General features: G+C 41.7%; 2 protein-coding genes and 2 pseudogenes across 2 annotated transcripts; 3 read left to right on the top strand and 1 right to left on the bottom strand.

Annotated features, from left to right (window-relative positions):
* The first annotated feature begins 1,764 nt into the window (after nucleotides 1-1,764).
* LOC148918451 (senescence-specific cysteine protease SAG39-like) lies at nucleotides 1,765-3,123 on the top strand. The gene is made up of 2 exons (XM_089047669.1): nucleotides 1,765-2,276; nucleotides 2,376-3,123. The coding sequence occupies exons 1-2, from the start codon at nucleotides 1,838-1,840 to the stop codon at nucleotides 2,960-2,962; spliced, it is 1,026 nt and encodes a 341-aa protein (XP_088903795.1). The 5' UTR covers nucleotides 1,765-1,837; the 3' UTR covers nucleotides 2,963-3,123.
* A 2,081-nt stretch (nucleotides 3,124-5,204) lies between these two features.
* Nucleotides 5,205-6,486, top strand: LOC103324887 (senescence-specific cysteine protease SAG39-like; annotated as a pseudogene).
* A 715-nt stretch (nucleotides 6,487-7,201) lies between these two features.
* On the bottom strand, nucleotides 7,202-10,130 carry LOC103324885 (large ribosomal subunit protein bL34c). Its single transcript, XM_089048094.1, has 2 exons — nucleotides 10,002-10,130; nucleotides 7,202-7,632 (listed from the first exon to the last, which is right to left on the bottom strand). Exons 1-2 carry the CDS (start codon nucleotides 10,128-10,130, stop codon nucleotides 7,366-7,368), a joined length of 396 nt encoding a protein of 131 aa, XP_088904220.1. The 3' UTR covers nucleotides 7,202-7,365.
* Nucleotides 10,131-11,410: 1,280 nt separating this feature from the next.
* On the top strand, nucleotides 11,411-12,559 carry LOC148918450 (senescence-specific cysteine protease SAG12-like; annotated as a pseudogene).
* The last annotated feature ends 464 nt before the right edge of the window (nucleotides 12,560-13,023 follow it).

Raw genomic sequence — 13,023 nt, 5'->3', positions numbered from 1 at the left:
AATTTGCTCAACCACAAATACACACATCATCATCCCTTCAGAGTCTACCATTTGCAATAAAAGGAACGTTGGAAGCTTGCATTGCACCACCACCAGTTTTGCAAATCTGAGTTAGACAGCAACTGCAACGATTCAGGATTCTTGAACATCAAATTCACATCAAGGACTGGATTATTCTAGTAGCTCGATGTGAAAGTTTGATGACCAAATTCATCCACAATTCTAGACGAACACGGTATCGAATTAAGGATTGGGGATTTCAAAAACTTTGTAGAGTTTTTTGTCATATCTCAAAAATTAATGAAGCTGACAATAAGTAAAGCTTGGCCGCATGCATGCTCAACCCCACCTGGATTTGGAGTTATTCGCATACAAATTGTTAGAACTTGGCTGCATGCTTAAGTTGGACTTCTTAATTTTCCACAAGACAACATATCAATTCCTGACTAACCAATGCTTGGCTGCATGCATGCTGATCATCTTCTATTCCTGCCCCACTGCTAGTCTTACAAATCTGAGTTAACACGGTATATTAATTAGCATCCTTACTTGAACATCAAATTCACGTCAGGGATTGGATTATTCTGGCTCGATTTTCAAAATTTTACGACCAACATCAATCCACAATTCCACATGAGCACGGTAGAGAATTAAGGATATTGCAGACTGCTGGAAACACTTGAGAGAGTTTCAGTCATGCCGCAAATTAAGGCTGAAACTCCTCCAGCAATAGGTGCTGTGCTGGGATGGGTTATTAGTACCAGAATGGGCATTCACAAACTCAACCAACAATAAATAATATAATATATTAGTAAATTTAGCTTAATCCCTTCAAAGTCATTTTTCTCAAAGTTGAGCATATATTCAACATAAAATAATAATAATAATAATAAAAGAAGAAAAAGTTGATACTATGACTGCATAGCAAATGGATATTAGACCATGCTTCAGCGGTCATTTGTGCCTTGGGATGAACCCCAACTCTGAATCTCAATTATTTTCTCATCTATTTTAACGAGTGTTTGTTCCTTTGAGCACTAAACTCACTCCATTATTTCTTTCTTATGTCAATGTATAACATTTAAAAAGGAAAAAAGTCTTCCTAATTAGGTGCTTTACTTACCATAAATTTAGTAATTTATTATAAAACCACCATAAAAATTTGCTGCAATTAATAACTTCATTATTTCTTACGTTTTATGTGCTCAAGGGTAAATTGGATAAGGAAAGAAATATAATATTGGCTAATTATCTCATTAAGGTAAGTAATCTAAGATAATGGGCAATATTGGAACCAAAAGTGATTTTAAAAATATAAAAATCAAAAGATTACATCATACAATATTTAAAAATGAATGTAATCCTATGTGGCACAAAAGTCAAAGGACTTGTATCAAAGTCACAAAATCCGAGGATTAAACCCATGGATATATATCAACTTTTCTATTATCTAAAAGCATTTCCAAACTGACCATGCTTAGCTAAGACTCTTTTCATACATTATGATTTGCTCCAATTATACCTCCATAGACGTCGGGTGAATGATGATTTGCGCCAATTATGCCTCCATGACTTACTATTATGCCTTCATGACTTACTATGCGTCAATTTTCCACAAACAAAACAAAATATCAATTTAATAGTATTCGGCTACGTACGTGCCTGGAAATTTCGCTGCCTTCCCAATTCCGCTAATAACATGAACACTGTGTTCACATGCAAACACGCTGATCAAAACCTCTATATAAACCCACGATCATATGCTTTGCTTCTTCACAGCTAGCTAAGCTTTCCAATATCACTACTTAAAACCTAAGCCAATAATCCTTTGCGAACAATGGCTTTTGAGAAAAACCTTGTGGTCCTCGCCCTATTCATCGTCTTGGGGACTTTGGCATCTCAAGCCACATCCCGCACACTGTCCGAAGCTTCCTTTGCTGCAAAACATGAGCAATGGATGACAAAGTATGACCGTGTTTATGAGGACAATGCAGAGAAGGAAAGGCGTTTCGCCATATTCAAGAAGAACTTGCAGTTTGTGGAGAAGTTCAACTCTGAAGGGAACAAGACTTACAAGTTAGGACTGAATGAACATTCTGATTTGAGCGATGAAGAATTCCTCCGGCAGCGTACTGGATACAAAAGGGCCACTGAATCAACCTCATCCGCAAACATATCTTTCAGGTACAAAGACCTCAGCCCGACTGATGTTCCGCCTAGCATTGACTGGAGGGAGAAAGGAGCTGTCACCCCCATAAAGAATCAATTACGCTGTGGTAATTAAGAGATCCACCTTCCTTATATTAATTACCTTCTTAACTCATCCATATTCTTTACTAAGTATTGATGTTTTTGTTTTTGTATTATATATGTAGGCTGTTGCTGGGCATTTTCTGCAGTGGCAGCAGTGGAAGGGATTAACCAAATCCAAACTGGGGAACTGATCTCACTGTCCGAGCAACAACTTCTAGACTGTACCAGCAGCTATGGCAACAAAGGCTGCGATGATGGTTTCATGACTAGTTCCTTTCAATACATCCAACAAAACGGAGGAATTGCCACCGAAGAAAACTACCCGTACCAGGGTGCGCAGGGAATATGTAGCGCTAATCAGCCTGCTGTCCAGATCACTGGTTATGAAAAGGTGCCTGAAAATAGTGAAGAAGACCTACTCAAGGCTGTGTCCAAGCAGCCAGTCTCAATAGCCATCGCTGGCTCCGGGGCGGAGTTTATGAATTACCAAAGTGGGGTCTTCTCGCCCACAGATTGTGGGACGACACTGACCCATGCTGTTACCGCCGTTGGGTACGGTACGACTGAGGACGGCACTAAGTATTGGTTACTCAAGAATCAATGGGGTGAGAGCTGGGGTGAAAATGGCTATATGAAAATTCTTAGGGATGCTGGTGCCCCAGAAGGTGTCTGTGGCCTTGCTCAGCAGGCTAGCTATCCGACTGCATAATCTGTATATATTTATATAGGCTATTATGGAATCCATATCGAAGTGAATGTATTATCAATGGCTGTGAAAATGCCTATATGGTTTAATGTTCTATATAATTCCTCTACTTGATGAAATTGAGACTCAAGAACTAATAACATGGGTTACTACTTGTACTCCTATTCATTCAGCCAAACTGCCAAAGTCTTATTATGTATAAATTACGATTGATTACAGGACCGACGACCTCAAAAGTCTCATTGGTCTTTGCCGAATAGAAAAAAATAACAAATCAAGTCTCTTTTTTCCCTGGGTTTTTCCCATTTCGCAGGGAAGGCATAAAAAATTTGCTCAACCACAAATACACACATCATCATCCCTTTAGAGTCTACCATTTGCAATAAAAGGAACGTTGGAAGCTTGCATTGCACCACCGCTAGTTTTGCAAATCCGAGTTAGACAGCAACTGCAACGATTTAGCATTCTTGAACATCAAATTCACATCAAGTACTGGATTGTTCTAGCTCGATGTGAAAGTTTGATGACCAAATTAATCCAAAATTCTAGACGAACACCGTAGCGAATTAAGGATTGAGGACTGGAAAAACTAGGTAGAGTTTTTAGTCATATCTCAAAAATTAAGGCTGAAACTCCTCCAGAAAATAGTATGCAGGTATTGTACTGATTACATCAAATATATGCTGATCATCTTCTATATAAACCCCAGAAGGTGTTTGTGGCCTGGCTCCTATCCGACTGCATAATCTATATATTGATCAAATCAAAGGAGGAGATGTAATCTTCTCAACTTCACCTATATAGTAGATATAGGCTATAGAATCCATATATGCAACTGTACATATCATTCATTGGCTGTGAAAATGCCTGTATTTGCTGTTTGATTTGACTCATCTAAGTCATATTCTAGGTTAAGACTTCTTTGCCTCATCATGCTCATTGGGCTTAGAAGACTATAGTCGTCCTTAATTATCTCGAATTAAGTAGTAGGAGGGACCAGGACTAGGGCCAGGGCCAGACCAGCCAGGCTTTGTGAATTATGTATGTGAGCTTATTAGCTTTGTGAATTATGTATGTGAGCTTATTGTCATGTCATTATTCAATGTTTGATGACAATTTTTTTGTACGATGATGTTGCATATGTTGGTAGGTACGGCTTTTTTCTTGTTGAAAATAACTAAGAAAAACAAAGGATAAAGAAGGCTAATGTGGAAAAGTATGGCCGGACTGATTCCAGCTAGCGAATTAAGGATTGGGGACTGGAAAAACTTGGTAGAGTTTTTTTGTCATATCTCAAAAATTAAGGCTGAAACTCCTCCAGAAAATAGTATGCAGGTATTGTAATTAATGAAGATGACAATAAGTAAAGCTTGGCTGCATGCATGCTGAGCCCCACCTGGATTTGGAGTTCTTCGCATACAAATTGTTAGAACTTGGCTGCACGCTCAAGTTGGAGAACTTAATTTTCAAAATTTTACAACCAACATCAATCCACAATTCCACATGAGCACGGTAGAGAATTAAGGATATTGCAGACTGCTGGAAAGACTTGAGAGAGTTTCAGTCATGTCGCAAATTAAGGCTGAAACTCCTTCAGCAATTGGTACTGTGTTAGGATCGGTTAGTAGTACCAGAATGGGAATTCACAAACTCAACCAACAATAAATAATATAATATATTAGTAAATTTAGCTTAATCCCTTCAAAGTCATTTTTCCTCAACTACAATCCATCTCTTTATTTTTTTTTTTATAGGTACATTCTTTATTGGGTATGTAACTTAGGGTAGGACAAATCTATCTTAAGATGGAGATTTCTCATACACATACAATCAAGATGTCCTAAGGATTCAAACTTGAGACGTCCGCTTGTCTATAAATGAAGGCCATTTTTCACTAAGTTAGACACATTGGCTTAAATTTGAGTTTTAAGTAAATGTTTACAAGTATGTGGGTTTATATCTAGAATATAATAGTTGTAAGGGTCAACATTGAACACTGTGTTCACATGCAAAACAAAACAAAACGAAACAAAACAAAATATCAACATAATAGTATTCGGCTACGTACGTGACTGGAAATTTCGCTGCCTTCCCAATTCGTCTAATAACATGAACAATGTGTTCACATGCAAACACGCTGATCATCTTCTATATAAACCCACGATCGTATGCTTTGCTTCTTCACAGCTAGCTAAGCTTTCCAATATCACTACTTAAAACCTAAGCCAATATTACTTTTCGAACAATGGCTTTTGAGAAAAACCTTGTGGTCATTGCCATATTAATCGTCTTGGGGACTTTGGCATCTCAAGCCACATCCCGCACACTGTCCGAAGATTCCATTGCTGCAAAACATGATCAATGGATGACAAAGATGGCCGTGTTTATGAGGACGATGCAGAGAAGGAAAGGCGTTTCGCCATATTCAAGAAGAACGTGCAGTTTGTGGAGAAGTTCAACACTGAAGGGAACAAGACTTACAAGTTAGGACTGAATGAACATTCTGATTTGAGCGATGAAGAATTCCTCCGGCAGCGTACTGGATACAAAAGGGCCACTGAATCAACCTCATCCGCAAACATATCTTTCAGGTACAAAGACCTCAGCCCGACTGATGTTCCGCCTAGCATTGACTGGAGGAAGAAAGGAGCTGTCACCCCCATAAAGAATCAATTACGCTGTGGTAATTAAGAGATCCACCTTCCTTATATTAATTACCTTCTTAACTCATCCATATTCTTTACTAAGTATTGATGTTTTTGTTTTTGTATTATATATGTAGGCTGTTGCTGGGCATTTTCTGCAGTGGCAGCAGTGGAAGGGATTAACCAAATCCAAACTGGGGAACTGATCTCACTGTCCGAGCAACAACTTCTGGACTGTACCAGCAGCTATGGCAACCTTGGCTGCGGTGGTGGTTACATGACTAGTTCCTTTAAATACATCCAACAAAACGGAGGAATTGCCAGCGAAGAAAACTACCCGTACCAGGCTGTGGAGGGAACATGTAACGCTAATCAGCCTGCTGTCCAGATCACTGGTTATGAAAAGGTGCCTGAAAATAGTAAAGAAGACCTACTCAAGGCTGTGTCCAAGCAGCCAGTCTCAATAGCCATTGCTGGTTCCGGGGCGGAGTTTATGAATTACCAAAGTGGGGTCTTCTCGCCCACAGATTGTGGGACGACACTGACCCATGCTGTTACCGCCGTGGGTACGGTACGACTGAGGACGGCACTAAGTATTGGTTACTCAAGAATCAATGGGGTGAGAGCTGGGGTGAAAATGGCTATATGAAAATTCTTAGGGATGCTGGTGCCCCAGAAGGTGTCTGTGGCCTTGCTCAGCAGGCTAGCTATCCGACTGCATAATCTATATATATTTATATAGGCTATTATGGAATCCATATCGAAGTGAATGTATTATCAATGGCTGTGAAAATGCCTATATGGTTTAATGTTCTCTATAATTCCTCTACTTGATGAAATTGAGACTCAAGAACTAATAACATGGGTTACTACTTGTACTCCTATTCGTTCCACCAAACTGCCCAAAGTCTTATTATGCATAAATTACGATGGATTACAGGACCGACGACCTCAAAAGTCTCATTGGTCTTTGCCGAATAGAAAAAAATAACAAATCAAGTCTCTTTTTTCTCTGGTTTTTTCCCATTTGGCAGGGAAGACCTCAATGCACTGAAGACAGTTACCCATACCAGAGTCTGGATGGAACTTCTGGTCACGAAGAGAGGTGCCTCCCAATAGCAAAATTGACCTACTCAAGGCTGTGTCCGCGCAACCTGCAGTTTCTGTTGCCATTGCCGCCACAGGAGAAGCATCTCGGCATGAGGATGCCCCAGAAGGTGCTTGTGGCCTTGCTCAGAAAGCTTTCCATCAACAAGGCTTTCTGAATCATATGGTTATTGTCATGTAACTATAAAATCTTGTCGACTTCACCTATAGCTGTAGGCCGAACCCAAGACTACCAGATTCTCCTTTTTCATATTTATGCAGAATTACTATTATTGGTTGTGAAAATCCCCCATCTTGTACTAGCTAATGTACTCTGTGACAAGATCTGCACATACGTGTGAAGTGTAACAACAAAACAATATGGCATTACAAGCAATCACCAGGTTTTTGGAGCCCCCATTAAGAGTGAGCCTTCCATTGATACATTTATTGGCATAACTAAGAATGAATTCAGACAAAAAAATTAACAGGACACAGTTAATATGCAAAATGGGCTCGGACAAACAAAAGCCTTTCTGATTGAAACAATACTGAAGGGATATCATGTGAAATAAGTTTGAAATTCTGCCAATGTTCACAAGAACCAGCTATTAGACATCATTACATTTCATTTCATTTCATTTACCTGATAAACTGAATATGAAAAAGACACAATCAGGCACGTTTTCCACTGTTGGGATTGGTCTTCGTGCAGAGGATCCTCCGTCCCTTAGCACGTCGGCGCTTCAACATTGCTCTACCACCAGTGGTTCTCATGCGTCTGTGGAAGCCATGAGTTCGAGCCAAAGATTTCCGGGACCTATTTCTCTTGGTTAGACACAGAGCAGCCTTCCCAGCCCTCACCACTAAGCCCGAGCCTCTTCTTCTTCCAACTCCAATAATAGAATTCAAATCCAACCCAAGAGATAAACCTTCAAGTTGAAAAAAATCAATTTTAGATCAAGGCCTTTCCTAGGAGGAAAATGACATAGTATTATAATTTATAATCTGACAGGACCCGTCCAATTTCCCGAACCCGAGATTTAATCCTCATGGAGACCCCGCATCACACCCACTGGTTCACTCTTAAATCTATGTCCTCATTTACCATAGAGGATTAAGGGCACGAGACTTTCTCACAAATTTCAGTAGTCTCCCCTATAAATTGAACATTCCCCAAAATTTCCACCTGCAAAGAACGCATTTTATAACCCAACCGGCAACATGCACAATATAATCTCATGCAATTTACATAAATGGCCTCCGGCCTTCAAATGATTCTAGCAAGACTGCCCACAAAGTTCTTAAAATAACTTAATGCATCAAACATGCATATAACAACTTCAAAATCTAAATACGCACACCTTCACTTGCTCAGTCCACAGGACGAGTCTCAATTCAACCAAGTTTTGGGACCAACAACGAGGTCCAAACCAATCTCAATAAGACCACCTAAGTGGGGTCTAATCTGTGGTTGCACCTAGTAACTTCAGGCTGCCTACGTACCCTACTAAGGGATCAAGCCACACGTAGCTCTTTCGTATCTATCCTGGCTCCTAATATCCAATAAACCATTACCACCACACAATTACATACATTCTAATATTTAACCATCACAACCCATCAAACACAATCACATCTCCCCTCATACGTCGGGACGCACCCGGCCACGCATGGGGTCTATCAACACGCCGGCTAATCCAAAGACGCGTGCGACCACACCGGGCCTGACTACATTCTCACCAGCCCCGCCTGCTACATTCTCACCACCATCACACAATCACATCTCCTCATACGCCGGACGCACCCGCCACGTATGAGGTCTGTCAACAAGCCGGCTAATCCAAAGACGCGCGGCGACCTCACACCGCTCGCTACATTCTCACTAAATTTCACCGCTCGCATTCTCACCAGCCATCACACAATCACATCTCCTCATACGCCGGACGACCGCCACGTATGGTCCGCCAACACGCCGCATTCAAAGACGCGCGACCACACCGGGCCCGCTACATTCTCACTCACCGCCCGCTACATTCTCACCACCATCACACAATCACATCTCCTCATACGCCGACGCACCCGGCCACGATGGTCGCCAACACGCCGGCTAATCCAAAGACGCGCGGCGACCTCACACGGGTCGCTACATTCTCACCAGCCTCGCGCTACATTCTCACCACCATCACACAATCACATCTCCCTCATACGCCGACGCACTTGCCACGGCGGGTCCGCAACACGCCGGCTAATCCAAAGACGCTGCGGCGACTCACACCGGCCTCGCTACATTCTCACCACCTCAACATGATCACAATATGGGGTACGTTGGGGTAGTAAAGCGATAGCACTGTAAGCTAACATTCAATCGCTTTAATTACTTTTATACAACCACACAATTAAATATCTAAAATATAAATTCTACTTCTATACAAGCCTCAACCCTGGCAAAGCATCTGATAATTTCCGCAATTTAAATCATAACATAAAATCCTAAATCCGCATATAAACCATTTAACTCGACAACGCCCAAGACCTGTCACTAAGGTCATTCTAACCCTCCTGGGACGATAGAACTACACAACGAAAGTCTAGAGGTCAACCCGGGGTCAAACTACCCAACTTGGTCAAACAGGCCCGCGGGGCCCACGACCTCCAAATCATGATCCGACAGTTCCTATAGGTTCTACAAGGTCTAGGACACACGTCCTGCAAGTTTGGTCCAGATCGGACGGTCGGATCGCTCACGATCGCACGATCGGACGGTCGCTAAAACCCTAACCCTAGGGTTGGCATTTTCGGAGTATCCGGGACTCCATTTTACGATCCGTCGAATCCTACACGATCCTGGTAATACCTAGATCAACATATTATAACTTCAGGACCATCCAACGGTCCAAACCTAACGAACCCGGAAAATACGCGTTATGCAATATCCGCTTCGTAACTCTAACGGTATCCAAATGAGATCCGAGCACACCTACACGCCGTGACATCGAGAGGATCACAATGGGACAAAAATGCCCGTCAGCCACAGTGCCCACGCTGCCGCCACACGCGCGGCAATAGGTGTCTCAGCGATATCGCATCGCCGAAAACCTCCAAATCGTGAACCAAGACTCCTACCCTAAGTAATACACCTAATTTGGAGTCACTTTTGTTCTTGGACATACCCCAAAAACTGACCGAAGTGGCCGGAATCTCCTCGAATCCGGCCAAAACCCACCAGAATCGCGCGTTGCCTACGCTACAAATTGATCAATTCCTACCCAACAGCAGCTAGAGCTCGGAAAATAGATGAGAAAGCATACCTTGATCGCAAGATTTGGTGGCCGGAATCGCAAACGAGCTCCGAAAATCAAACCGCCGCTTTCCGCAATTTCGGTGGTATCGCCGGCACGACGCCGAGAATGGTGGGTAGGACGCGAGTCGCGGCTCATTTTGGGACCGTCCCACCCGAGTGGTGGCGGATAAACAAACGGCCGCCAAAATGTGGCCGGCTATGTGGCGCGCGAACCAGCAAGGGAGAAGGAGAGACGCGCTGGAGAGAGAGAGAGTGACGGGGGCAATTCCGTCTTTTAACCAAAAACCCACTTCAAAATATTTACGATTATGCCACTGAGCTTCATTTGACCATATCTCTCTCGTTACAACTCCGATTCGAGCCCACTACGTGTCTACGATTTACCTCTCACCGTGCTCTACGAACGGTACAACCGAATTCCCAAATTCCTTCCGGGTAAGAAAATGACCAAAATACCCTTATCCCACGGGTAATTTCACAATTCCACTTAAATTAATTAAACATGGGATAAATTTGGGGTCGGGGTGTTACATAATCACTACATTACAAATGCAATATTGGTATCCTGAGGGACCAACAAAGTACTCATATATTCATCTAGAAAAACCTACCAAAACATCTAACCATTCCTTTCTCTAATTCACTAAGCTGCATGGCATCTTTTGATTGGAAATTGAAGTACTTATGTTGCTTTAGGCAAAACTGCTCTAATTTTAAGCCTATAAGCAAGAAACTTACTTTCATGAAGCTTAGAGTGCCTGACCAAACCAAAAATCAACAAAATTTCAAACCAACAAAGGAATGCCAATGTTTGTCCAAATTCATAAACTAAGAAGACCAGTCACAAGTTAGGCCACACAAAATCCCACAATTTGAACTTAAGAGACAAATTTCAACAAAATTTGCATCAATTCACAATCTTGGGCAAAAAGAGAAACCAAGTAATTCAAGCATCAAACTTCGTTACCTGAAAATGAGGAAGGGAAAGAGAGAGAGAGAGAGGATGAATCTATCTTAGGAGGGGGATTTCACACACACACACAAAATCAAGATATCCTGAGGATTCGAACTTGAGACGTCCGCTTATCTACAAATGAAAGCCATTTTCCACTAAGTTAGCCACATGGGCTTAAATTTGAGTTTTAAGTAAATGTTTAAAAGTATGTGGGTTTATATCTAGAATATAATAGTTTTAAGGGTTTACATTGAACACTGTGTTCACATGCAAAACAAAACAAAACAAAATATCAACTTAAAAGTATCCGGCTGCGTACGTGCCTGGACTGGAAATTTCGCTGCCTTCCCAATTCGACTAATAACATGAACAATGTGTTCACATGCAAACACGCTGACCATCTTCTATATAAACCCACCATCGCATGCTTTGCTTAAGCTTTCCAATATCACTACTTAAAACCTAAGCCAATATTACTTTGCGAACAATGGCTTTTGAGAAAAACCTTGTGGTCATTGCCATATTCATCGTCTTGGGGACTTCGGCATCTCAAGCCACATCCCGCACACTGTCCGAAGCTTCCATTGCTGCAAAACATGATCAATGGATGACAAAGTATGGCTGCGTTTATGCGGACAATGCAGAGAAGGAAAGGCGTTTCGCCATATTCAAGAACAACGTGCAGTTTGTGGAGCAGTTCAAGACTGAAGGGAACAAGACTTACACGTTAAGACTGAATGAACATTCTGATTTGAGCGATGAAGAATTCCTCCGGCAGCGTACTGGATACAAAAGGGCCACTGAATTAAACTCATCCACAAACATATCTTTCAGGTACAAAGACCTCAGCCCGACTGATGCTCTGCCTAGCATTGACTGGAGGGAGAAAGGAGCTGTCACCCCCATAAAGAATCAAGAAACCTGTGGTAATTAAGAGATCCACCTTCCTTATATTAATTACCTTCTTAACTCATCCATATTCTTTACTAAGTATTGATGTTTTTGTTTTTGTATTATATGTGTAGGCTGTTGCTGGGCATTTTCTGCAGTGGCAGCAGTGGAAGGGATTATCCAAATCAAAACTGGGAAACTGATCTCACTGTCCTAGCAACAACTTCTGGACTCAGCGACTATGGCAACCAAGGCCGCAATGGTGGTTTCATTCCTTCTACCTTTGAATACATCCAACAAAGCGGAGGAATTGCCAGCGAAGAAAACTACCCGTACCCGGCTGTGCAGGGAACGTGTAACGCTAATCAGCCTGCTGTCCAGATCACTGGTTGTGAAAAGGTGCCTGCCAATAGTGAAGAAGACCTACTCAAGGCTGTATCCATGCAGAGAGTCTCAATAGCCATCGCTGGTTCCGGGGTGGAGTTTAGGCAGTACAAAGGTGGGGTCTCTTCTCGAACACAGATTGTGGGACGAGACTGGACCATGCTGTTACCGTCGTTGGGTAAGGAACGACTGAGGACTGCATTAAGTATCGGTTACTCAAGAATCAATGGGGTGAGAGCTGGGGTGAAAATGGCTATATGAAAATTCTTAGGGATGCTGGTCCCCCAGAAGGTGTCTGTGGCCTTGCTCGGGACGCTTACTACCCGACTGCATAATATATATATATATATATATATATATATTTAAATAGGCTATAGAATCCATATCTAAGTGAGTGTATTATCATTAATGATTGGCTGTGAAAATGCCTGTATCGGCTAAGGCAGGAGCTAGCAAATATGTTTATATCCTTTCACGTAGTAAACTATGTACGTAGTGCGATAAATAAAACACTACTGCATAAGTTGGTATTCAAAAATTGGAGCATATAGGAAGCATATGGTGGAGTTTTTGAAATTTTCCCGTACATACATTTTTAAATCAACAACCCAAGAAGTGATATGGTTTAATGTTTTATATAGTTCTTGTATTTGATGAAATTGACACGCAAGAACTAATAACATGGGTTACTACTTGTACTTATAGACGTGAGCCCAAAGTGTTGATTTGCATAAATTACGATGGATTACAGGGACCGACGACCTCAAAAGTCTCATTGGTCTTTGCCGAATAGAAAAAA

Source organism: Prunus mume, linkage group LG3 (assembly GCF_029339155.1).
Source record: "Prunus mume cultivar Tortuosa linkage group LG3, ASM2933915v1, whole genome shotgun sequence".
Taxonomy (NCBI): domain Eukaryota; kingdom Viridiplantae; phylum Streptophyta; class Magnoliopsida; order Rosales; family Rosaceae; genus Prunus; species Prunus mume.
This window is presented reverse-complemented; position numbering and strand designations above follow the sequence as displayed.

Excerpts from the sequence above, each read along its gene's own strand:
- LOC148918451 (XM_089047669.1), top strand. The coding sequence starts at position 1,838 with ATGGCTTTTGAGAAAAACCTTGTGGTCCTCGCCCTATTCATCGTCTTG. Across the intron at positions 2,277-2,375 it reads AAAGAATCAATTACGCTGTG|GCTGTTGCTGGGCATTTTCT; the intron begins GTAATTAAGAGA and ends TTATATATGTAG.
- LOC103324885 (XM_089048094.1), bottom strand. The coding sequence starts at position 10,130 with ATGAGCCGCGACTCGCGTCCTACCCACCATTCTCGGCGTCGTGCCGGC. Across the intron at positions 7,633-10,001 it reads CACCAAATCTTGCGATCAAG|CAACTTGAAGGTTTATCTCT; the intron begins GTATGCTTTCTC and ends ATTGATTTTTTT.